The sequence below is a fragment of the Cebus imitator genome, unplaced genomic scaffold (assembly GCF_001604975.1).
Source record: "Cebus imitator isolate Cc_AM_T3 unplaced genomic scaffold, Cebus_imitator-1.0 Scaffold66, whole genome shotgun sequence".
Taxonomy (NCBI): domain Eukaryota; kingdom Metazoa; phylum Chordata; class Mammalia; order Primates; family Cebidae; genus Cebus; species Cebus imitator.
In genome coordinates, this window is record NW_016107381.1 from 3,499,995 (window position 1) to 3,523,778 (window position 23,784).

Genomic DNA, 23,784 nt, shown 5'->3' on the forward strand with positions numbered 1-23,784 from the left:
TCCTGGGTTCAAGCAGTTCTCCTGCCTCAGACTCCCAAGTAGCTGATGCCCAGCTAATTTTTTTTTTTTGTATTTTAAGAAGTGATAATAATGCTACCTACCTCACAAGGTTGATTGGAGAATTAAATGAGATGAGGTATGTGAAGCATTTAATGCTCTAACAAGAGTAAAACCTCAATTAATGTAATAAATATATCATTATTATCCTATATGCTCCTTAATTGCTGAATTGGTAGGTGATTCAGAAATATAACTACTCTTCTTCCTTTCCTTTATTTTCCTTTCTTCTGAGATGGGGTCCTACTGTATTGCCCAGGCTGGCCTCAAATTCCTGGGCTCAACCAATCCTCCTGCTCAACCTCTCAAGTATTGGGAACTACAGGCACATGCCACCGTGCCTGATGAAACTACTTTCAATAATAGTTTAAGATTGTCATAATTAGAGCTGTAGTGCACAGCGGTAGATTTCACATTGACCTTTGGATTATATAAGATCACTTTGGGTTTTCCCTCCTTTGGATCATGTGGAAGGTTGCTCTTTCTCTGTGCACATGAGAAGGAAAGAAGAGGGATTCGATGGGGTTGGAGTGGTAAGCAGGGGTGTGAGCACGCATGGCGTCTGATGTGGTTTGACACCCAAATCTCACCTTGAATTGTAATAATTCACATGTGTTAAAGGTGGAGCCAGGTGGAGACAATTGAATCATAGAGGTGGTTTTCCCCATACTGTTCTCATAGTATTGAATAAGTCTCACAAGATCTGATGGTTTCATAAATAAACAGGAGTTCCCTTGCATAAACTCCCTCACCTGCTGCCATGTAAGATGCGCCTTTGCTTCTCCTTTGCCTTCCACCATTATTGTGAGGCTTTACCAACCATGTGGAATTATGAATCCATTAAACCTCTTCCCTTTACAAATTACCCAGTCTTGGGTACGTCTTTATTAGCAGTGTAAGAACAGACTAATACAGCCTTGTAGGTAGGTATGCTAGGTAAGCAATTTAGATGCTATTCCAAGTGCAGTGAGGGGCCAAGGAAGAGTGGCGTAGTAGGGGATGGACCAAGTGCTCTGAGAACTAGAAAACAAAACGGAGAGGAGCTTCAGACAGGAGGTGAAGATCAAGCTGTGCCTTTGCTCATATGTTGGCAAAACAGGAAGATATTTCATGCAGAGGGACAGGATCATCAGGGTGTGAAAATGCAAGGTGTGTTCAGGGAAGCATGTGAGATCAGGTGTGATTAGAGCAAGGTGGTGGTGTTAGGGGTGGCAAGCTCTGACTGTGAAGGGCATAGTGTGCCAGGGCTCTGACCTTGGACATGGTTCTGGAATGATGGATGGCTTAATCAGGGAAGTACCATTTGAGAGATAACTCTTGTAGCACAACTCCAGTGGAGTGCAGGAAGACCATATCCAAAGGTAGCCATGACGAGCCTGACTGCAGTGGTTCAGGGGATGAAGAAGGGAGACTGGAGTGAGAAGAGCTTTGAAGGAAAGTGACAGGACTCAAGGCTCACTGAAGGCAGCAGTGAGGAGTCTCGAGAATTTGCCTTTCAAATTCTTAGTTTAATCAACTCTCTAGAAGTTGATGCTGTTAAGTGAATGATAAAAGGGAAAAGGTTTGGTGGGGAAAGAAGGTGAGTTCCAGCTGAAATATGTTGGAATTTGGACCTCTATAAGAGACCCTGCAGACAGTAGAAAATAGGTTTGTGGAGCTCGAGAGAATTTTAGAGACTTGAAATATGCATATGACTGTTACAGATGGAAGAATGAGCTGAACAGAGCACCATGGGCAGAGGAAATAGCAACAGATGTAAAAGGAAAGGACGAGAAGAACAGGAAGGAGACTGGAAAAGAGAGAGAGGTGGGAGGAAACCCAGGAAGGAGCAGGGTTCTAGCAGCTCAGGGCAGTGTTTCAAAATAAGTCAGAAAGTTCACATAGGATGGAGGCAGTAAAGAGGCTTTTGTATTTGATGGCTAGCTTGTGATTGACCTGAGCAATAGCAGTTTCATATAAAGATTTGGCAGGGTGCAGTGGCTCATGCCTGAAAGTTCAGCACTTTGGGAGACCAAGACAGATGGATCGCTTGAGCTCAGAAGTTCGAGACCAGCCTGAACAACATGATAAAACCCCGTCTTTACAAGCAATACAAAATTAGCCATGCCACTGCACTCCATCCTGGGCAGAGAGAGATACTGTTTTTTTTTTGTTTGTTTGTTTTTAAAAAAAAAAGGCAAAATTTAAAGGGGAATGGTGGAGATACAGAATACAGACAACTTTTAAATAAGCTTAATCAAGCAAGGAAGGGGAGAATCAAGGTGATAGTTTATATGAGAAATAAACAGCTGTGGAAAAATGCCAATGAAGATGGGAAAGGCCAGGGGCAGTGGCTCATATCTGTAATCCCAGCACTTTGGAAGGATGAGGCAGTCAGATCACTTGAGGACAAGAATTCAAGGCCAGAATGATCAACAAAACAAGATCCTGTCTGTACAGAATATTAAGAAAATTTAGCCAGGCATGGTGGTGCATGCCTGTAGTTCTAGTAACTCAAGAGATTGAGGAGGGAGGATTACTTCTGCAGCATAGGATTTTGAAGCTGCAGTGAGCTATGATTGTGCCACTGCATTCCAGCCTGAGCAACAGAGCAGGGCCTCATCCCTGTCTCTTTAAAACAAACAACCAAAAAAGATGGGAAACAGTTAAACAGGTTTTAAGCTAATGTGAGAAACGTGTCAGTGGGAGAGACACAAGATACTAAAGTAAGAATAATTGAAAAAGTTAAGACCATGTTATCCTGACGGTGAAGAACTTCTGTGCGATCAAGAACAAAAGTGAGAGTTAAAGGAGACGGAGTGTCCTTTTCTGTCCTAGGTAGGCTGAGACAGGAGGGAAAAAATTATTTATAGGTAGCATACCCAGTTTCTTAGTAATTATATGGTAGAAACTGTGCTGAGCACTTTATGTGCAATGTCTTGTTTTATCTGTACAATCACCCTATGCAAATACATACTCCCATTTTATAGATGATGAAACTAAGGCTCAGAGATGTGAAGTAACTTGCCTGAGGTCATACACTTAGGGGTAAAGCCCAGGGCGATTCCAGACCCCTTACTCTTGTTCTTAACCACAGTCTTAGCCTGCCTCCCGCTGGTGAGTTCCCCTGTTTTCTCTGGGAAGTAGGGAGTGAAATCTCTGCTGAGAAGAGAGTAGAAGTGAGGCTGGGGCTTGAAAGTACCAAAGGTTTGGGGCAGCCACTTGAGGAACAAGAAAAGGCACCAGCTGGTGTTAAGCTTAAAGCATGTCCAAGCAAGACAGAGGATCCAGTTGAAGCCAGAGCACTTACGGAGGTGATGCAGCCAGTTAGGATTTTGGCTGATGCTCTCCGGAAGTGCAGTAGCAGGAGTGAGTAAAACCAATTGTTTTGTTGATCCAAGAATAGGCTGAGACGTGACTGACCAGGGACATGGTTGGGAAGGACATGAACTCCTGTCCTTAGGGTTAGGGTTAGGGTAGAGGGGAAATAGGGACAAGCAGCTTTAAGTGGAAAAGCAGGTTTGGTAGTAATAAAGTAATGGAACATGTAGGTGGAAAGGGTATTATGGTCAGAGAGTAGAGTTTCTAAATTGAAGCTTTCAGGGAGTGGTGGTGATAAAGTGTTCAGTTTTTCTTTTTCTGTTTAACAATCTCAAAGGACAAATGTTTGTTTTTCTTTCTCATGGGTCTGTGAGTTGGCGGGGGTTCCGCTGATTTCAACTAGGCTGGCCTGGGTTGTGCTGCAGGCTGCAGGGCTCAGGCTGAAGGGACAGCAGCCATCAGGGCATGCTCTTTTCAGCGTGGGTCACAGAAGCACAAGAGGCCAAGCCAAACACACAGGCCAACATTAAGGCCTCTGTGGACATTACACTCACCCACATTCCACTGGCCATAAGAAGTCACATGGCTAAGGTCCCAATCAGTGAAGTAGGGAAGAAGGAAACAGGGCTGGACTAATATTTCTAAACAATACTCTAATCACTCCATGTGAATAAGTGGGTTTGTTCAGGAGACAGAAAGGAAAGAATATTTGCATGCAGGAGGCCAATAAAGCAAATGGTAACGAAACGGAAGGATAGCAGTCACCCAAACATTATGAAACAGAAAATATTAAAATTCAGAAATCCTGAGCATGTGTCTTTTAAATAGCACCTACTGGTTGAGTCTTGGACCTACTTGCACCTTGGTGTAAGAGGCTGTTTATGGAGCCTCATTGGTTGGGCTGGTGATTGTGTCCATGTGAAGGTCCAGGTTTTGTCAAGGACAGCAGAGCTGGCTCAAAGCAACCAGTCTATCATGTAGGCAAGAAGAACAGAGAGCTCATGCCTTCATTCATTAATCTACTCCTTCCAGCCAAAAGTTATTTCCTGAATGGATGCTTCTAGGTGCTGGATATACAATAATAAGCAAGACGAACCTGGTCCCTCACATCTTAGAGCTTGTGCTTTAGAGAGGGGAATTGTTTTTTTTTTTAAGTTAAAAAGAATAGAATGTGGTCAGTGCTATGAAATTTAAAAAACAAACTAATGGTCAAGTTCCTATCCGATTCTGTGTTTGTTCAATTGTGCTTGTTCAATTCCATTACGCTTGTTCTGAAGGTGTCTTTCCACACAGTGTATGTTACCACTGCCCTACGCACTGATGGAGCATTTCTTATGGAGCACTGGGCTGGTCACCAGGGAATACGGTGATTCTGCAATGAGTTTACATTCCATCTGTGAAAACAGGGCTTGACCATAAGAAGACATTCATATGATGTTATTAGGTTCTTATCACCCCCACCTTATACTGGCACTAAATAAATGTGCAGGGGATAACTAGGAAGAAGTAATTCATTTCACTCTTTGTTTAATGCCTGCCTAGTGCTGGGCACTCTGCTGTCCGTCTATATTAAAGGTGGCCTGTGTATAGCTGGGACACAGCTCTGGAGGCCCATGGCAGTGCAAACATTTTCCCACTAGATGGCGCCCAAGCGATCCTTTCAGACAATGTTATGCTGAAGGCACTTCCTACGGAGAGTCTCTGAAGAGCCTGGGCATTATTTTTCCTGAGTACCATACAGAACCTTAGAAGGAGGGAGGAGTGGTGGGCAAGTGCCAGAAGAATCAGAGCTGTTTTATGTGTGAGTTAGAGGGCATCTGGCACCGAACAGATGCAGTAGCACCTTTATTTGCTCACCGTCCTTGACAACGTTTGTGATATTAACCTAACTAATGACAACCTTAAATTCATTATGCAATTGATTCATGCATAACCATTGGCAGGTTGTATTATCCAGGAGAATAGGCAAATGGCCTGAATCTATGGAGCCCAGGAGAGAACTCATTCACATCTTTCTGCCCAAGAAAGATGGGTTTAGTAATCTCAGAATATCCAGACTAGGAGCTAGTGGTACTTTATTGCCATTAATAAAAAAGTACCGTTCTTTCTACCCTTCTCTACTTTTTAATGTAAAAACTTCAATTCTACAGAGAAATGAAATAATAAAATACAACCACATGCTACTTACCAGAATTTGCCAATTTTTATCATTCTCCAACATCTGGCTCTCTCTCTTTTTTTCTGTACTATGAGATTCATGAATTTTAATTTTTTTTCTTTTTCATAGTGTTATAATTTTTCTTTTGATGCTTAGATTGTCTCAGATTTGGCCTTTTAAGCTGGCTACACCTCATTGCTCCTCGAGCATTTATTTACATTCTGCCCCAACCCTCAAATGTTTCCAGTTCACCATGATTTTCTATGCCCAGGTCTTGAAACGAGCTATTTCTCCATGCATTCTGGCTTCTTATAGTGGGAAATTGTAATTAGGAGCTGCAATTTGGATGCTAGCTATTAGAGATGCTGATCTCCAAAGTCGAAACCAAGGTTTCTTCTCAGGGTTTCTTAAACTCAAAAGTTGAGTTCTGAAGTGGAACCACTCTGCTGATTTCCACTGCTGACCACCAGCGTGGTGTTGGTTTAGCTTTGCTGTAGGCTGAGTTCCTTGGCCATCAAAAAAGATGAGCAGCAGGAAGGCCCAAGAGTGACCCAGAATGCCACACTTCTCATTGGCATTGCAGTGATACCAGCCTTTCAGTCCCTGAAGGATACTGGGCATCTAAGGAGGTTAGGAAAGCAACCCAGATGAGAGGATTTATGGGGAGAGATTATAGGCCCTTAATACATTTATCTTCTTAGTCATATTTTGGGTAGAGGCAGAGGAACAGAGGAACTGGCCATCAGCCATGCCCAAAACTGTTTGTAGGGCAAGAGTTATCAGAGAGGAAGAGGATTTGCACAGGCTGATTCCTGAGCCATAAGCAGGAATGATTAAGAGCAAACTTAAGGGGAGTGGGGAGAAGGCTTACAAAGCTGTGTGTCACTGACTTTCCGGGCTGCCCACCAGGGGAGCTGTGGAATCGCCTAGGGTGGAGTCACTGAAAGCTGCCTCATCTTACTCCAGCCTTTTGCATCCTGATGCTTACAGAAAAGAACAATGGTCAGGTCAATTCAGACTGGGGATAGTATTAGGTGGCAGTTAGCAGCCTGGGCTTGGATTTGAATCTATATTCCTTTCCTGACTTTGGCCAAAATTACCCCAATCTTTGTAAATCTCAGTTTCCTCATTTACAAAATTGGAATTCCAATAGTGGCCCTCAGTGTGAAGATTAAGTGAAGAACTGTCTATAAATCCCTTAATATGGAGTCTGGTATATAGTAAGTGCTCAATCAATGGTGGATGGGGTCTGGTATGTAGTAAGTGCTCAGTAAATTGTGGATGCTATTTTTATATACAAGAGCCATGAAATGAGCTCTATTTGTTTCTTGTTGTTTTGGTGGGCAGGGGGAGAAATCAATATAGGGCCAGAGAATAAAGATAATAAAAGTTAAGTCCTTAAGCTTAAAGAAAACACACTGGACACAAGAAGGTGGTCTTCCATAGACAAAGTATTATATGGCAAACAGTGTTTTATATTTTATGTGCTAAAGCTGTTTGACCCCAGAGAATTAGTGTTTAAATCTTTGTAGAGAATTTTATGTTGTTAAAGAACTCATTAATCGTAGCTCAGCTTCTGGTGAAGGTATAGAAGGACATGAAAAACCTTCCCTCCTGCTCAAACAGTAATAAATCACTAGATTTCTTTGGTTAATAAATTAAAATAACAATTTTCATTAAAATCATAATATTTCTGTAAATATGAAATCTAAAAGAATCTGAACTCCAGAGGGGTGATTTCTTCCAGGGTGAGCAAGAGATTCAGAATGCTTCATACTTGAAGGCAGCTGCTAAGGTTGAGGGTAGGGCAGGTGCAGGAAGGGGGCTACTAGAGGAGGAAGAGCCAGGAAAATTTTGGAATCTATGGGCTGACCAGTTGAACTTAAATCTGGAGGAGACCCCAAAGTAAAGACAATCATCTCTAGCAAGTATTTTCTTAAATGGAATTTGGCTGTTCATGCAGAGGCTGGAATGAGGCGATGAAGCAGAAGATTTCGGAATATTATCACCTTTCAGTTTCACAAGCCTGCTTCTCAAAGTCTCACAGTCTCATGGGCTCATAGCTTCTCAGTCTTGTAGTCATGGGAGTGCAGGAAGCTGCAGGAAGAAGGAGATGAAAATCAAAGAGAGATTTCCTTAGGTTTATGGGGTTTGAATTTCAAGATTCTTCTGGCGAGGTTTGTTCTTCCCCAGATCAGCTTAATTCTTGATTGGGTCAAACTGATTCATCCCTGATCATTTCTCCCACCAGCCTAATAGAGGAGAGGATATTTCCAATCAAAAGAAACAATAGATATCCTGTTGTGAAGAAGCAAGAAAATAAGATCTACGTTCAAGAGGGCAACCAGTCAAAAGAAATAGAGCATGGATAATGAAATGAAAATTTTCAGACAAGAAACTTTTATATAACTTTAAAATAAATGCACTAAAAGATTGACAGGAAAAGATAAATATAATGAATGAAGATATGAAAAGTTAACAAAATCAATGATCAAAAATGACAAACATTCCTATATACCAACAACAGATAAGCAGAGTCAAATCGTGAATGAACTCCCATTCACAATTGCTACAAAGAGAATAAAATACCTAGGAATACAGCTAACAAGGGATGTAAAAGACCTCTTCAAGGAGAGCTACAAACCACTGCTCAAGGTAATAAGAGAGGACACAAACACATGGAAAAACGTTCCATCCATATGGGTAGGAAGAATCAATATTGTGAAAATGGCCATACTGCCCAAAGTAATTTATAGATCCAGTGCTATTCCTATAAAACTACCATTGACATTCTTCACAGAATTAGAATGTCATTTAAATGTCATGTGGAACCAAAAAAGAACCCATATAGCCAAAATAACACTAAACAAAAAGAACAAAACTGGAGGCATCACACTACTGGGCTTCAAAGTATACTACAAGGCTACAGTAGCCAAAACAGCATGGTATTGGTGCCAAAACAGACATATTGATCAATGGAACAGAACAGAGACTTCAGAAATAGCACCAAACATCTACAATCATTGGATCTTTGACAAACCTGACAAAAACAAGCAATAAGGAAAGAATTTCCTATTTAACAAATGGTGCTGGAAAAACTGGCTAGCCATATGCAGAAAACTGAAACTGGACCCCTTCCTTACACCTTATACAAAAGTTAACTCAAGGTGGATTAAAGACTTAATGTAAAGCCCAAAACTATAACAACCTTAAAAGAAAATGTAGGCAACACCCTTGAGGACATAGGCATGGACAAAGACTTAATGATGAAAATGTCAAAAGCAATTGGAACAAAAGCTAAAATTGACAAATGGGACCTAATTAAACTAAAAAGCTTCTGCACAGCAAAAGAAATTATCCAGAACAAATACACAACCTACAGAATAGGAGAAAAGTTTTGCAATCTACTCATCTGACAAAGGTCTATTATCCAGAATCTACAAGGAACTTCAACGAATTTACAAGAAAAAGCAAACAACCCCATCAAAAAGTGGGCTAAAGATATTAACAGACAGTTCTCAAAAGAAGACATTTGTGGCTGGGCATGGTGGCTCATGCCTGTAATCCCAGTAGTTTAGGAGGCCAAGGACGGTGGATCACTTGAAGTCAGGAGTTCATCACCAGCCTGGCCAACATGATGAAACCCCGTATCTACTAAAAATATGGAAATTAGCCAGGTGTGGTGGCGCCCCCACCACAGTTGCTTGGAAGGCTGAGGAAGGAGAACTGTTTGAACCGGGGAGGCAGAGGTTGCAGTGAGCTGAGATCGTGCCACTGCACTCCAGCCTGCGAAACAGAGCAAGACCGTCTCAAAACAAACAAAAAAGAAGACATTTATATGGACAACAAACATATGAAAAAAAGCTCAACATCACTGATTATTAGAGAAATATAAATCAAAGCATGCCAGTCAGAATGGTGATTATTAAAATGCAAAGAAACAGTAGATGCTGGTGAGGCTGTGGAGAAATAGGAACGTTTTTACACTGTTCTGCTGGTGGGAATGTAAATTTGTTCAACCATTGTGGAAGACAGTGTGGTGATTCCTCAAGGGTGTAGAATCAGAAATACCATTTGAGCCAGCATTCCATTACTGGGTATATACCCAAAGGAATATAAATTATTCTACTACAGAGACACATGCACATATATGCTTATTGCAGCACTGTTTACAATAGCAAAGACATGGAACCAACCCAAATGCCCATCAATGATACACTAGATAAAGAAAATGTGGTACATAATACACCATGGAATATTATGCATCCACAAAAAGGAATGGGATCATGTCCTTTGCAGGGACATGGATGAAGCTGGAAACCATCATCCTGTCAGCAAACTAACACAGGAACAGAAAACCAAACACTGCATGTTCTCACTAATAAGTGGCAGCTGAACAATGAGAATACATGGACACTGGGAGGGAAATAACACACACCAGGGCCTGTTGGGGGTGAGGAGTGAGGGGAGGGAGAACATTAGGACAAATATCTAATGCATGCAGGGCTTAAAACCTAGATGACGGGTAGATAGGTGTGGCAAACCACCATAGCACATGTATTCCTGTGTAACAAACCTGCATGTTCTGTAGGTGTATCCTGGAACTTAAAGTAAAATAAATTAAAAAAAGAAAAAAAAACTTTAGGAGAGATTTGGAAAGTATTTTTAAAAAGAAAGGAACAAAATGGAAATCCTAGCACTGAAAAATTTATTATCTGAACTAAAACAAAAATTCACTGGAGGGGATTAACAGCCTATTAGTCACAATGGAAGAAAGGATCAGGGAACTTAAAGACAGGTCAATAGAAATCAACCAAACTGAAGCACAGGGAAAGAGACGGAAAGTATTTAACAATCTTAACTCTTTGTGTTATCCTAGCCAGACCCTGTCCATTAAGTTGTATTGGCAGGGTTATTTCCATGTGAGTGTTTTGTGGTAACCCTGGCAATTTTGGGAAAGGAAAGACTTTTCTGCGGCAAAGTGGTAGATACTATTCTTTCTAGACAACCATTTTTTCAACTAAATGGACAGGCCATTTGACACAGGGTGGTGGGAGGGACTTTAAAAATGGTGTGATTGGACAGGAATAAGTTTGAATTGGTTTTTTGGTCTAACCGTTCATTTAGTTAATAGCTATGGTAATTGAGCACTGACTTGATGAACATAGAGGTATAAACAGGACAGAAGATATCCCTGCTCTCATGGAACAGCGTCATGGGAGATGCAGGCAATTCAGTAAACAATCATCATAGAATCAGGTGGATTGGGGTTACAGGTCAACTCACAGCCTGAGCCGTGGACTTCTTATTATTCCTGATGAACACCTGAGACCCTGATAAAAGCCAACACTTAGCACTTACTATGAGCCAGGCATCACTCGGAGTACCTTCCTGTACTGACTCATTTAATCCCCATTACAACCCTGGTCACAGCCATGTGACAGATGAGGACTCTCAGGCACAGAGGGGCAAATAATTTTTCTTTGGGCATATAACTTGTAAGTGGCAGAGCCAAGATGCAAATTCAGAAGCCAGCCCCAGAGCCCCTTCTTTTATCCTGTCCATGAAGCCATTTCTTGATGTTAAGAGGCCCTTGAGGTCTTCATCATCCAGGCCTGGCTCTGCGAGCACTGTCTGGGATGGTGAGCCTGATGGGTTTAGGGTTCTAACCAGTGAGGAGATGAGATTCTCAGGAGCCCTGGAGCGGTGGATTAGAACCTGAGCTGTCCCCTGCAATTCCTGGGCCAAAACAGTCAGTGCCTCAGATCCAGACATGACTCAAAAAAAACAACAATATATGTTGCCACTTATTGAGCATTTTTATGTACCAGGTGCTGTGCTAAGTGCTTTACATATACTATCTCACTTATCCCTAAGACAAGTGAGAAAAATACATGGTTGTAGGTACAACTATTCTCATTTCCAAATGAGAGACCTTGGCTCAGAAAATATAGTGGACTTTTTTAGAGTCACACAACTAGTAAGTGGTCGAACTAAGATTTGGAACCTGGCTGGCCTCACAGACTGTGTCATCTTTGAAGGAGGAAAGAAAACACAATTGCCTCTGAGTCTGAATGTCTTTTTTTAAGTCTTCCTTTTCTTTCTAAGAGGAAACCATAAAGAAAAACAAAACCCAACCACTTCCTAGAAGTGTGTGTGTCTCCCCTGCAACCTCCTCCCCTGCCCCACATGCTGAAGATAAGAAGACTTTTGTCTGAGGCTAAGGGTGTTCATTTTTGTTGAGGATATTTTCCAGCTGTCTTACTGGTCTAGAAATTAATAAAGATTTCCTTTCAGTTCTGTAGGCAGAGTCTATCCAGCTGTCCCTCCTGTTTGAGCATGTATCCATGGGGCAAGGTTGGAGATGAGGCCAGGATTTGAGAGCTCAGGGCACAATCCAGCTTCACTGACAGATATCACTATATGCACAAACACACACACACACACACTCAAACACACTCACACACACACACACTCTCTCTCTCTCTCTCTCTCTCTCACACACACACACACACACACACACACACACACACTGCTACAGCAAGACATTGTTAAGGAATCTGATCACATCTTCCAGGCTCTCTGCCTGCACTGGTCTTTCAGACTCAGGACCACCTGCTAGGTTGGCCAGCGATACTTCCTTGGCAGGGACACTCAGCTGTGTTCACTGTTCTGCCCTGGACAGAGAGGTGTAGTCAGGCTGCCCCTGCACCCATGCTCACCAGCTCTCCAAGTAGAGGCAAGAGTGGAGAGGGAATTGAAGGAGTTCCGTGACGTGGGGAGGGAGTGCAGCTCCCTCCTCCTCTTGCTCTTTCCCTAATATTCCTTCTTCCAAACAGATTTCCGAGAAGTGGCCCCTTTGTCTCTGGTTGGTTGGAAGCTGTTCCCCATATTGGGGCCAACTCTGCCCTCTCCTTCAGAGTGAAAAGGAACCTCATTAAGAAGAACGGAGATGTTGTGTATGTTTAGAATCCTACTTCTGAAGGACAGCCCGTGAGGCTGCAGGAACAGGTGGTCCAGCATGTCACGTGGTCAGGGATCGGACACCTGGGTGAGGATGGGGACTAAGCCCTCCAGAGGCTACAAGAGACCCTGGAGCTGGCCAATGCCCGAATGGATGTGCCAAGGAAGCCTAAATGGGGATGAGCACTGCCTTCCCTTGGATTTGGGGAGGGGCCTGAGGCACAGCTGTCTATTTCCAGCTTCCATATGGAGAGAAGAAACTGGGAGCAGGCTGGCAGCATTTGCTTCTGGTTCTAACTTAGGGTGCCCAGCAGGAGGTTTGCTGAGGGAGCTGGGATTTAACACCTTGCAGGCTGGGAAACTGCCAGTCCTGAGGGGGGCGGGCTGTGCGGGAAGGCTTCTTTTGTTGTCTCTCACACCCCCGCATATCATTTCCGTAGCCCAGCAGCAGATGGGTAGAAGGGGGCGACAAGGAGTGTGAGGTGTGCAGGAAGAAGGAACACACATTTCAAAAAGGGAGTGGGCAAAGATTCCATGTATCTTTCTTAGGGGTGGAAAAATCCTGCCATTTTAAAATGGAGTGGGAGAGGACTGGGTCAGAATGCCCCTAAGACAGTTTAACGTACCAGCAAAGACTCAGTGTTGATACTAGACAAATCCAAGGTCAAATCTCTGCTCTGCCACTCAATATAAACGCTGACATTTACTAATTTTCCTGTGAAGAGTTTTCCATGCACGATGTGCTTTAAGCCTCACAGAACCACATGCAGTAGCTGCCACTTTTATTCACGTTTGACTCAAGTTAACTGAGGTTCTGACAGAGGAAGTAACTTGCTCAAGGCTGCACAGCTATGGAAAATAAAGCTGAGTTTCAAACGAGTCTGCAGTCTCTATTCTTAATCGCTGCTTTACCATTAGGACAATGATTTACAGCCTTCTAACTTCCTGGCATCTGGGTTTAGGGAAATCATTTAACTTCTCCACCTTTAGTGTTTCACATCTAGAAAATGGGGAGATGAATGTTGTTCTCTTTGGTTTCTTATGAAGATTAAATGAGAAAGAGCAAAGCTTTAGTGCCTGGGCTATAATCATATCATAATCCATTTATTCAACAAATATGCATTGAGCACCTGTTATATGCCAGCTTCTATCCTAGGTGTACAAGCTAGAAAAGATCCTAGCTCTATCCAAGGGAGGAAGCAAGTAGGTGAAATAATTTCAAATAGGCATGTGTATTATGAAGAAAACAAAACAGAGTAAAGATACTGACCATAGAGTTTGAAGGGCCTATTTTAGCTGGATGGCAGGGAAGGCCTCTTTGAAGAAGTGAGAGTCGGGCTTGCTATTTCCATTATTATATTTTTTGAAATGAAGTCTTGGTCTGTCACCCAAGCTGGAGTGCAGTGGTGCCATCATATAAGCTTAATTTTTACAGGAAAGAGATGTGGAAGAAGAGGAACCTTCTGGGTTTAGGAAACAGCAAGTACAAGGGCTGGAGTTGGGCACAGAAAGCAGGCTGCATCTGGGGCAGAGTGGACAGGCATATGAGTACCATGTGAGACTGGGAGGAGAGTGGATGTACGCAGCCAGCAAGGCAGGGCTGCAAATGTCCTAGGAAGGTGTTTGCACAGTGGAGAACTGTTGGAGGGCTTGAATCAAGAGGAAAATGTGATCTGATTTATTTATTTAAAAGATGGCTTTGGATGCTGGGTGGATAGTAGAATGTTGGGGGACAAGGATGAATGACAGGTATATTTGTTTTCATTCGGCTGTGTAGAAATATCTGAAGCTGGGTAATTTATAAAGCAAAGAGGTTTAATTGACTCACAGTTCCAGGTGGCTGGAGGAGTCTCAGGGAGAACTCACAATCATGGCGGAAGGGGAAGCAAACACGTCCTTCTTCACATGGTAGCAGGAGAGAGAAGTACCAAGAGAAGGTGGGAAACCCCTTCTAAAACCATCAGATCTCGTGAAAACTCACTCACTGTCTCGAGAACAGCACGAGGGTAACCGTTCCCATGTGTCGGTTACCTCCCACTAGGTCCCTCCTATGACATGTGGGAATTAGGGGAACCAAAATTCAAGGTGAGACTTGGGTGGGGACACAGCCAAACCATATCACCAGAAGATCAAGGAGAAATGAGACTGCAGAGAGAAGTGATGGAGGCTGGGTCTAGACAGGAGTGCAAGTGGAAAATAGTGGATGATGCTTCCCATCATTGGCACAGGACAGCAGCAATTAAGATTTTAGGGAAGAGATAGATTGTATGACCTAGCAGTAGTTTTCACAAAAGTCACAAGCCTCAGACCTCATAGCTTTGTCAAAAGTGGAGTTTGGGCTCTTTTCCTAACACTAGAAATATTACTACCTGTCATCTTGCCATGGTGCAGTATCCACTGATAATATTTTCATTTTTAGTTATGAATTTTTATACTTTTGGGGAGTTATTGGATATAACTATGTAACCAGTTTAAAACGGCAATCTGGATTTCTGTATAGAAACAGAGAAGGTAAACTTTTTCTGTGAATAGCAAGATAGTAAGTATTTTCATTTTTATGGGGCTGTCTCTTGCTACAATTACTTAACTCTGCCATGATAGTCTGAAAACAGCCATAGGCAATACATAAATGGATGGGAGACCCTGTGTTCCAATAAAACTTTATTTACAAAAGCAGGCAGTGGGCTGTATTTGACCCAAGGATCATAGTATGCCACCCCCATGTAGAGAATATCATTTATTTCATGACCCAAATAATTTTTCCATAAAACTACTTCAAGACATTTTCCCCAAACTTTTGGGTACAAAAATACAGTGCATCTTCTATACCATGCTTATCTTAACACTAGAAAACATGATATAATTTAAAGACTATTTGGTCCAGTGTTTTTCAAATCTTAGGGATTCTTTGGATGTAACTCAACAGACTAGGTACAGGTGGGGTAGAGGGTTTCGGGCCCCTGCTTCTGCTTTAACCAGGAGCCCCTTTTTGATACATTTAGTTGTATTGGTGATCTTGATAAAGAGTTTATTTGAACAAAAGGGGTTGGGAGCAAGAAAAAAACTGAGAAAATTATCAATTCAGTCCAACTGTTTGGAGATAATCTCTCCTTTCCACTGTCATGCATTAAAGAGGTATTTATCACGTGACTGCTCATAGGGCAAATTAATGCATAGATTTCCTGCCTGGATGGTAGAGGGAAGAGAGTAGAGCTATGGGGAGGGTCTACTTTCTGAGCCTTTTAAGGTAGGGGTAGCAGACTGGCATTTGTCAGACCTGGAGAGGAAGGATGATAGGGTGGCTTGAACTTTCTATTCAAACACAGTTAGGTTTGAGTCTTTGCTTTGTCGCTTAGTGGCTAGACAAGTTATTTATTAACTCTCTGATTATCTATCTATTTTATCTATCTGTCTATTATCCACCTGTTTATCTACCTCTGATTATCTATCTGTTTTCCCAGCTGGAAAATTGTGAGGACACCACTTCCCTTCCCAAGCTGTTGGGTGGATTAAATGAATTAATCTATGTAAATTACCTAGCACGTTGCTAGCTGCTTGAGAAATATTAATGTCCTTTCTTCCTTTTCCTTATTCATCCTGTTCTCAGGGGTGTAGCACGTACTGAAAGTCTCATTGAGACCTTCTCCAGTCTCTTTTCTACTGACTTCCATTTTTATGTCCCAATCTTTTCTTCTCTTCTTAGGATGTGGCCAGGTTCTGCGAGCCCCAAAGGGTCAGATTTTGCTGGAAAGCTATCCCCTAAATGCCCAGTGCGAATGGACCATTCATGCTAAACCTGGGTTTATCATCCAACTAAGGTAAGGAGCTGGGGCCAGAATTCGGGAGTCTGAGGTTGTAAGGACATGGCAATGGGATGGAAGGCCCTTGGTCACTGGGATCCTTTGGAACCTTTATATATTGGAGGGTTTCTCTTTACCACTCTGTGAGCCTCTGGGCTAAGACCAGGCTGGAACTACAGCCAACTAAATGCTTGTCATCGTCGCCTTAGAACCGTGGGGCTCAGATGGTTTTGACCCAGGAATAACACCAACAAAGCAAAATACTGAGAGCAATCTACCCACGCACACATCTTAAACAGTGTTTCATCCTCACTCAGGACTGGGCTGGTTCCTATGGAGGGATGTAAAGAAGTAAAAGGCACAGGCCTAACTTTCAAAGAATTATACTTTAGATTGGAGGTGATGCTTGTCACAGCTCCTTTAATTGGGGCTCTCAGAAAAAAGTAAACATCCCACAAGAAATAAACGAACTCTCTCACCTGTGTGGAAGAAGAGTCTTTTCTTTTTATGGAGCTTTAGGGTCCTCGCAAGTGTTTAGTTTATGCTATAGTCCAAAGTATAGACCCTGTTTTATTGTAACTATTGATACATGCTACACAAGGGTCCTGTTTTGTAAGAACTGTTCATGACTGCATCCTAGTGCCAGAGCAGTTCATGGCACTCTATGGTTGCATGATAAATACTTGTTGCATGAATACATGCTGGAACAACTGCTTTCTGACTCCCGTGTATCTTCTCTCTCCTGGAAAACACCTCCCCTTTTCCTCTCTAGCGGGAAAGTGTCTCACTCACCCCTAGAATGGCAAGGGTCATTGTCCACTTAGCTCTTCTCATTTTAACCCACTGGTGAAAGTGAACGGATTTAAAATCCCTGATCCTCTAGGTCACAGGCTTTCACTAAGTATTTTCTGGGTGGATAAATGGACACAGGTAATGCTATTGGCTCCTTGAATATCTCTTGGTACCCTAAATTAGAAAGATCCAACAAAGCAGGCCCCCTTCTCAATCCTGCTCTTCAAAAGTAGTGCTTGACAGCCTGTGTTTCCACTCCCTGAGGACCTGGGCTTGAGAGTGAATCTCATTAATTCCTAGAGGAAGCCTGGCTTACGAAACAAGCGGTGAACCACTCTATTCTGCCCAGTGAGCTCAAGGCTGGGTCTGCAGGGATAATAAACACAGGTGTTAAGTGCTGCGTGTTAATATTGCAGCAGCTCAGGGACCAAGACAAATGGTCCCCTCTGGGCCTCTGAGGAGCTTCTCCGAAGTCCAAGATGCAAATGGAAATTCTAAAATAGCAAAACAGTGAAGGATTGAGAAGCATATTACCTGCCCAGGAAAGTGCCTTAGGGAGACATGGGAATGTATGGATTTCTTTTCCTCTAGCGAAGTCTGGAACACCCGGCCAGGGATAGTAAAAATGATAGAAACACTGAGAAGCATAGGCACAATGTTCAGCCCAAAACCCAGCAGGTGTCTCCGATGCCCCTTTTCCATCATCTGCCAAAAGATCACCACAAAATCTTACTCGAAAAATAGTCCATCCACATCTCTCTGTCACCACTGTCACCATTCTTCTTCAAGCCACTGCCATCTCCCTTTGGGATTCTGTCACGGACTCCTAACTGGCTTTCTGGCTTCCACTCCTGCCAGCTCTGCCATCTCTTCTCTGCAGAGTGGCTACAGGGAGCCCTTAAAATCTGAATCCAACATTATCCTCTTGTTGAAACCTTTCAGTGGCTTCCTATAGACTTGGAATAAAATCTAAACTCCTCACCACACAGGATCTGTCATAGGCTCCCCTTGCTGGCCTCGGATCTTATCACTCTCCCCCTCATTCACCACCTTGTAGCATCCCTGGCTTCCTTTCAGTTCCTGGAACATGCCAACCTCATCATTGCCCCAGGGCCTTTGGACTTACAGGTTCCCCTGCCTGGACCACTCTGCCCCATGACCTTCACATGGCTGGCTCTACAGCATCATTCAAACCTCTGCCAGCTATCACATCCTCAGTTGGGGCTTCTTTGACCACATTGTGTCAGAAATTTAGCACCTTAGTCACTTTTTAGTGCTTACTGGGTTAACTGGATTCACAGCACTCAGCACTCTAAAATTACATTGTTTTTTCAGTCTCCTTGCTTATTATCTATCTTCTAACCCAGAATGAATCTCCATGAGGGCTGGCATGTGCCTAGTGAGTAGTTGGGGCACTGCTATGCTGACAGCACCTAGGACAGTGTCTGGCACAGAGCTGGCCTCCACAAATATGTGTTCAGTAAGTGAACAAATGGACAAATGAATGCATGAATGCAAATATAGTTGCAATGTCTCTTCAGTTTCAGAAAAAGCTGTGGTTTCTGTTATGTGGTAGCCTCTTCCTTACTCTGCAGACAAAGTTACCAAGGCCAAGAGAAGGGACAGATTCCTCAAGACGCGCAGTGAGTGAGTGATGGCATCTGGATAGGAAAGCACATGTCCTCTTAGATGTCAGAGCATGCTATAAGAAATGTGATTCCCGGGACTTACACCCCAAAAGCTCTGTGATCAACCTTCTGTGAAGTAAACACTGATGAAACTCGGTTATTGGATTTCTTTGTTAGTAGTACCTTTTAGAACACTTAAAATCAATGCACTGATTGTCACTATATTCCAGTGTTCCCTGATGCTGGCATGTTGGGTTTTTACTATACGTGGCAGAAATATCCCTACTCCCAACATTTTAGGCAGCAGTTATGAGCCTTTCTTTTCTATTTTTTTCTCCAGAGTGTGGAGGAGAAGATACAAATACACATTTTGTGAACTTGATACTCAGGTACTCCCTTGGGAATCCTTGAAAAATGCTCCTGCCTCTCTTGCCCTTGGATGTGGCTGCTGCTTTTCTCGTCTCTTGGAATCAGGGGCTTGGCGTCATCTTCTGTGTTTCCAATCTGGTGTATCTCAATGTTTTCAAGCCCAAGACCCCTTTTATATAAGCATGGATGTATCAGGTTTTCTTAACCCCTGAAATTCTGACTTGGTGCTACTTTCTCTAGTCTTTGGGTGAGGATTATTGTCACCTAGAAGATAATTACCTTCTGATTCTTCCGTCAAACAGAAGCATGTGCAGAGGTTTGTTGTTGCTGTTGATTTCTCCTTTACTTAGTCTTGCAAAACAATATGAGCTTTTTTTCATTCCCCAACTATAAAAGTGCAATAAAATGTCCATTCAATCATATATTCGGCAATATCTGTAGCATCTCCATAGGCAGACACTGTGCTGGACACTGTAGAAACCATGGAACGAGACAGGTGTCCCTCCCTGACTTCAAGTAACTTGCAGGCTAGTGGAGAAGACAGGCCACACACACACACACACAGAGTTAAGGAGATAAGGAGATAAATATAAGAAGTTAAAATTTATGTCTACATTATGAGAAAAACAAGAGATCTTCTTTGGAAAAGGTGGTCAGGGAAGCCTCTTTGAAGAGGGAATATTTAAGCTTAGGCCTGAGAATAGGAAGGAACCAGCTATGCAGACTGGGAGGAAAGATGGCCCTGGAAAAGAGACCAACACGTGTAAAGATTCTCTGCATGGATTATGGCACCTCGCACCACCTGGGCATGCACTTGCATGTGCACATACATGCAAACAGTGCACAAATACATACTCCTCCACCAAGAGAAATTCGTCAACCTCCGAGGACCATTTTCCTATCATGGTCCTACCATTTTCCAATGACACCATCTGTTTCTCATCTGGCCTTGAACATGCTCAGCGGTCTCAGGACTGTCCGGGGCCCACGTTTCTCCCTCCGTCACCCTGTCTGCCCACAGGTTTGTCATGTTGAGCCTGGAGTTTGACTACATGTGCCAGTATGACTATGTTGAGGTTCGTGATGGAGACAACCGCGATGGCCCAATCATCAAGCGTGTCTGTGGCAACGAGCGGCCAGCTCCTGTCCGGAGCACGGGATCCTCACTCCACGTCCTCTTCCATTCTGATGGCTCCAAGAATTTCGATGGCTTCCATGCCATTTTTGAGGAGATCACAGGTAAAGGCCAAGGAGACAAATGTGGCATTTTGTGGCTTGATCCAGACAAATATCTCCTTTCTTTGTCCCTTCCTTTCCCCCTCTCAGCCTTATTAAAACCTAGAAGGCTGTGTTCTCAGAAACAGCCTACACACTGAGAAAAAACAAAAACCAAGGTATATTTCAGAAAAGCTCACCCAGAATCAGAGCTAGGAATTACCTCCCTTATACAAATGTGGTGGCTAAAGCACAGAGAGGCTGAATAACTTATTGGAGATCACACAGCTATAGGCGCAGAACCAGGGATTTGTACCTAAGCTATTCAGCTCTAGAGCTCACACAAGGGGTCCTCTCTTGTGTGAGCTCTAGAGCCGAACAGCTTGGGTACAAATTGGCTTTAGATCCCTGACAGATCAAGTTATGTGACCTTGGGTAAGTTCTTCTACCCCTCTGGGCCTCAGTTTCCTAATCAGTGACAAGGGAGTAACATTAGATCCTGCTCTATTCAGGAGCCTCTGAGAGACAGAACAAATGAAGTGCTTAGCAGAGTCTGGTACATAGTAAGAGCTCAACGGCTGCCCAACCCCAGGTGTACCCTTACCCTCCACTTGCCATCTACAAAATAGATACTAAAAGACTACAATAGGAGATGTCATTGACTTGAGCAACTCTAAGCCTGACTGTAACTCTTGCTGTGATCAGATTAGGATTTGACCAAACTGAACAAAAATGCACAATCCCATGGAATCACCCCATGGTCATCATTCTGAGATTGAATTGACTCAGGTTTTACAAAATAAACACAGGCTTGAAGTTTGATTTTTTAAAAAACTTAATTGGAAAAGAAGTTGTAATGGCATCCTGATTATTAAGGCTTCCTTATTCATAGGGAATGATATGAAAGTCTCAGGAAAGAAGGTGGGTGGCTGAATAATTGGTGTTTCTTCAGTCCTGTCTGTTCAGCAAGGCCAGCACACCCTGCTCCCCAGTCTGCCGCTCTTTTAGGATGCTGCCTACAGGAGCTCTCAGCAGGTGCTCTTTAGAGTCTCTGTGCCTGCTGCCTGTCCATGCCGTGCCGTATGGCACTGTGCAGGGCCTGCAAGTTCTGATGCTTTGCTGCTGTGGTGTAGTCAGTCTGTGGCTGAATCTTCATTCCTTGGTGACACCCTGCAGGCTTAGGCTGAGCAAGGTCCTATGTGAGATGCATCTGTGGGCACTTAGGACAGTTGGCAAGCCAGGTAGGGGTAGCAGCGGCTGTCTAGCCTGTGACTCTGGGACTGAGGAAGGGTCAGGAGAACGTCTTCCTCCTCTGAAATGACCTCCTCAACCTCCCCTGGAGAACTTTGGGAATACCGGCCTGTGTTTTATCAATACAGTCAAACAGTACCGCTTCCCATTTTTCCAACATCCCTGTTTGTTCACTTGAGGGCAAGAACTTGTAATGGCATTCTGATCATTAAGGCTTTCTTATTCATAGGGTATGACATGAAAGTCTCAGGAAAGTCACCTGTTTGCAACCAGCACATCAAAATCCATTCTTCACAGTCCTTACTGCATTCTTCCTCCTCTCCTAGATCTTTTCTCTTGCTCCAACAAGCTATGACTTTGCCCTTGTTTCATTGTCTCTTCTTTCTTCATAATACACTAACTGTATAATGCTTCAAGTCATAGTCGTTATATGCTTTTCTTCACGTAGCTTTAATCTGGTAAATGGACATCCTGTTCATCTTTGTATTTCTCCCGTGCCTTCTACAGAGCAAGTAGCCAATACAGATTTGTTGAACTAAACCAGGGGATATACTTCTACATTGGGATAAATGAATGTAGGATTGATGGATAACACAGATGAGTGTTTCTCAAAGTCTTTTCTAAGAAAAATAGTCCCCAAGGTGCCCCATAAAATGCAGGCTTTGAGGTCAAATAATCTTGAAGTTCACAATATATATTAGGAAACTCACAATGTATATTAGGGCATTGAACTGAGAAGTTCCCCAGTAATCTGGTTAATTAGCATTGAATGTCAGCAGCATTTCCCTAACATATTTGATCCCATAGCCCAACAGCTGCCCAACCTAGGTATAACCTTACCCTCTACTTGCCGTCTATAAAATAAGCATCAAAAGACTATCAACATCTCAAGGGAATGATGAGTACAGAATGTGGGTTTGGAAATTATTGAGTATACATTCAACAGTCTCATAAAGATTATCTTCCAGTTTCATTGCCCTAGTACCCAGGATGCTGAGCTTTTATTTGAAAAAAGATGGTCTTCATCTACCCAAGGATATCTCTGTCCACTGAAACCTCCATGGGAGAGATACAAGCATGGTTCTACTTTCATCAGTTTAATGTTCTTGTTTGCATTGTCTTGTGGTCTTCAGACTATAGGAGTGTTAAGCATGCTTCTGTGGCCCTCAAAAAATCAAATAATATCACCAACATTTGATATTTAATGAGTATCTATTTTACGCATTTTCAAATAATCATAACATGAATTCAGTAAAAGGAATAAAAAACATTGCAAGAAGACTTTAATAAGCAATTAAAAGACTTCGGTCAAGACTCTGGGCTTGAAGACATCGGCTCAATGCACAGTGGCACTGAGGGATGCCTCTTCTCTTACAGCATGCTCCTCATCCCCTTGTTTCCATGACGGCACATGTGTCCTTGACAAGGCTGGATCTTACAAGTGTGCCTGCTTGGCAGGCTATACTGGGCAGCACTGTGAAAATCGTGAGTATGTTTCCTAAGTGGGAGTTAAGGTGTTAGATGGAGCTGGTGTGGAAGGATTTTAAGAGCTTGCAGGACCTACTGTTTCTTGATGTCTAGGATGGTCTGTCCAAGATGGCACACAGTGTAGTGACTTCCAGTGAGTGGTTCTCAGGAGGGCATGGCTGCTTCTGAGTCAGGTTGTCTGCAACTTCTTAGGTTTTTCCATTGGCATTTCCAACCCTCACTTGCTGCAAATACCTCTTAGAAAGATACGATGGCTTCCAGTAATATTCAGAGCTCAAAAACACGGAGACAACGTCAGCAAACTTTCCCATGGCTCAGTCTGTATCCCTGTTCATTCTAATATCTGTATTTTAGATTTATACTCCAGGCACCATTCACAGGCTCCAGTGTGAGTTATTGCACAACTTAAAGTCCTTCAATGAGGGTGGTAGATATGCAGGGTGACCATGAGCTCCAGTTTTTCAGGGATAGTTTCAGTCTATGCATTTTGCTGAGCATAATTATCAATAACATCTTCTTTCATGGGCAAAGTGTCTTGAATTGGATGACAAACTATATGTTCATGTTTTAACACATGTCATATATAAGGCTTTGGTTACCAGATCAAAAACAGGTGTCACAGATGAAGCCATCAGCATGGAATGAGATGTGCATAAGAACAAGAATTAGGGAGAGAGCAAAGGAGGACAGATAGTGTCCTAGGTAGGTTTTCCCAAAGCAGATTGTGAGGTGAGAATGTGTACACAAGTGAAGTGTTAAGGAC

General features: G+C 42.9%; 1 protein-coding gene across 2 annotated transcripts in view; it reads left to right on the forward strand.

Moving 5' to 3' along the window:
- The window catches only part of PAMR1 (peptidase domain containing associated with muscle regeneration 1), a 96,935-nt gene that overhangs the window by 38,485 nt on the left and 34,666 nt on the right, over positions 1–23,784 (forward strand). For both annotated transcript variants that reach the window (XM_017530510.2, XM_017530509.2), the window contains exons 4-6: positions 16,182–16,296; positions 20,089–20,306; positions 22,911–23,018. In XM_017530510.2, coding sequence (XP_017385999.1) covers positions 16,182–16,296; positions 20,089–20,306; positions 22,911–23,018 — 441 coding nt within the window. The remainder of the gene's footprint in view (positions 1–16,181; positions 16,297–20,088; positions 20,307–22,910; positions 23,019–23,784) is intronic.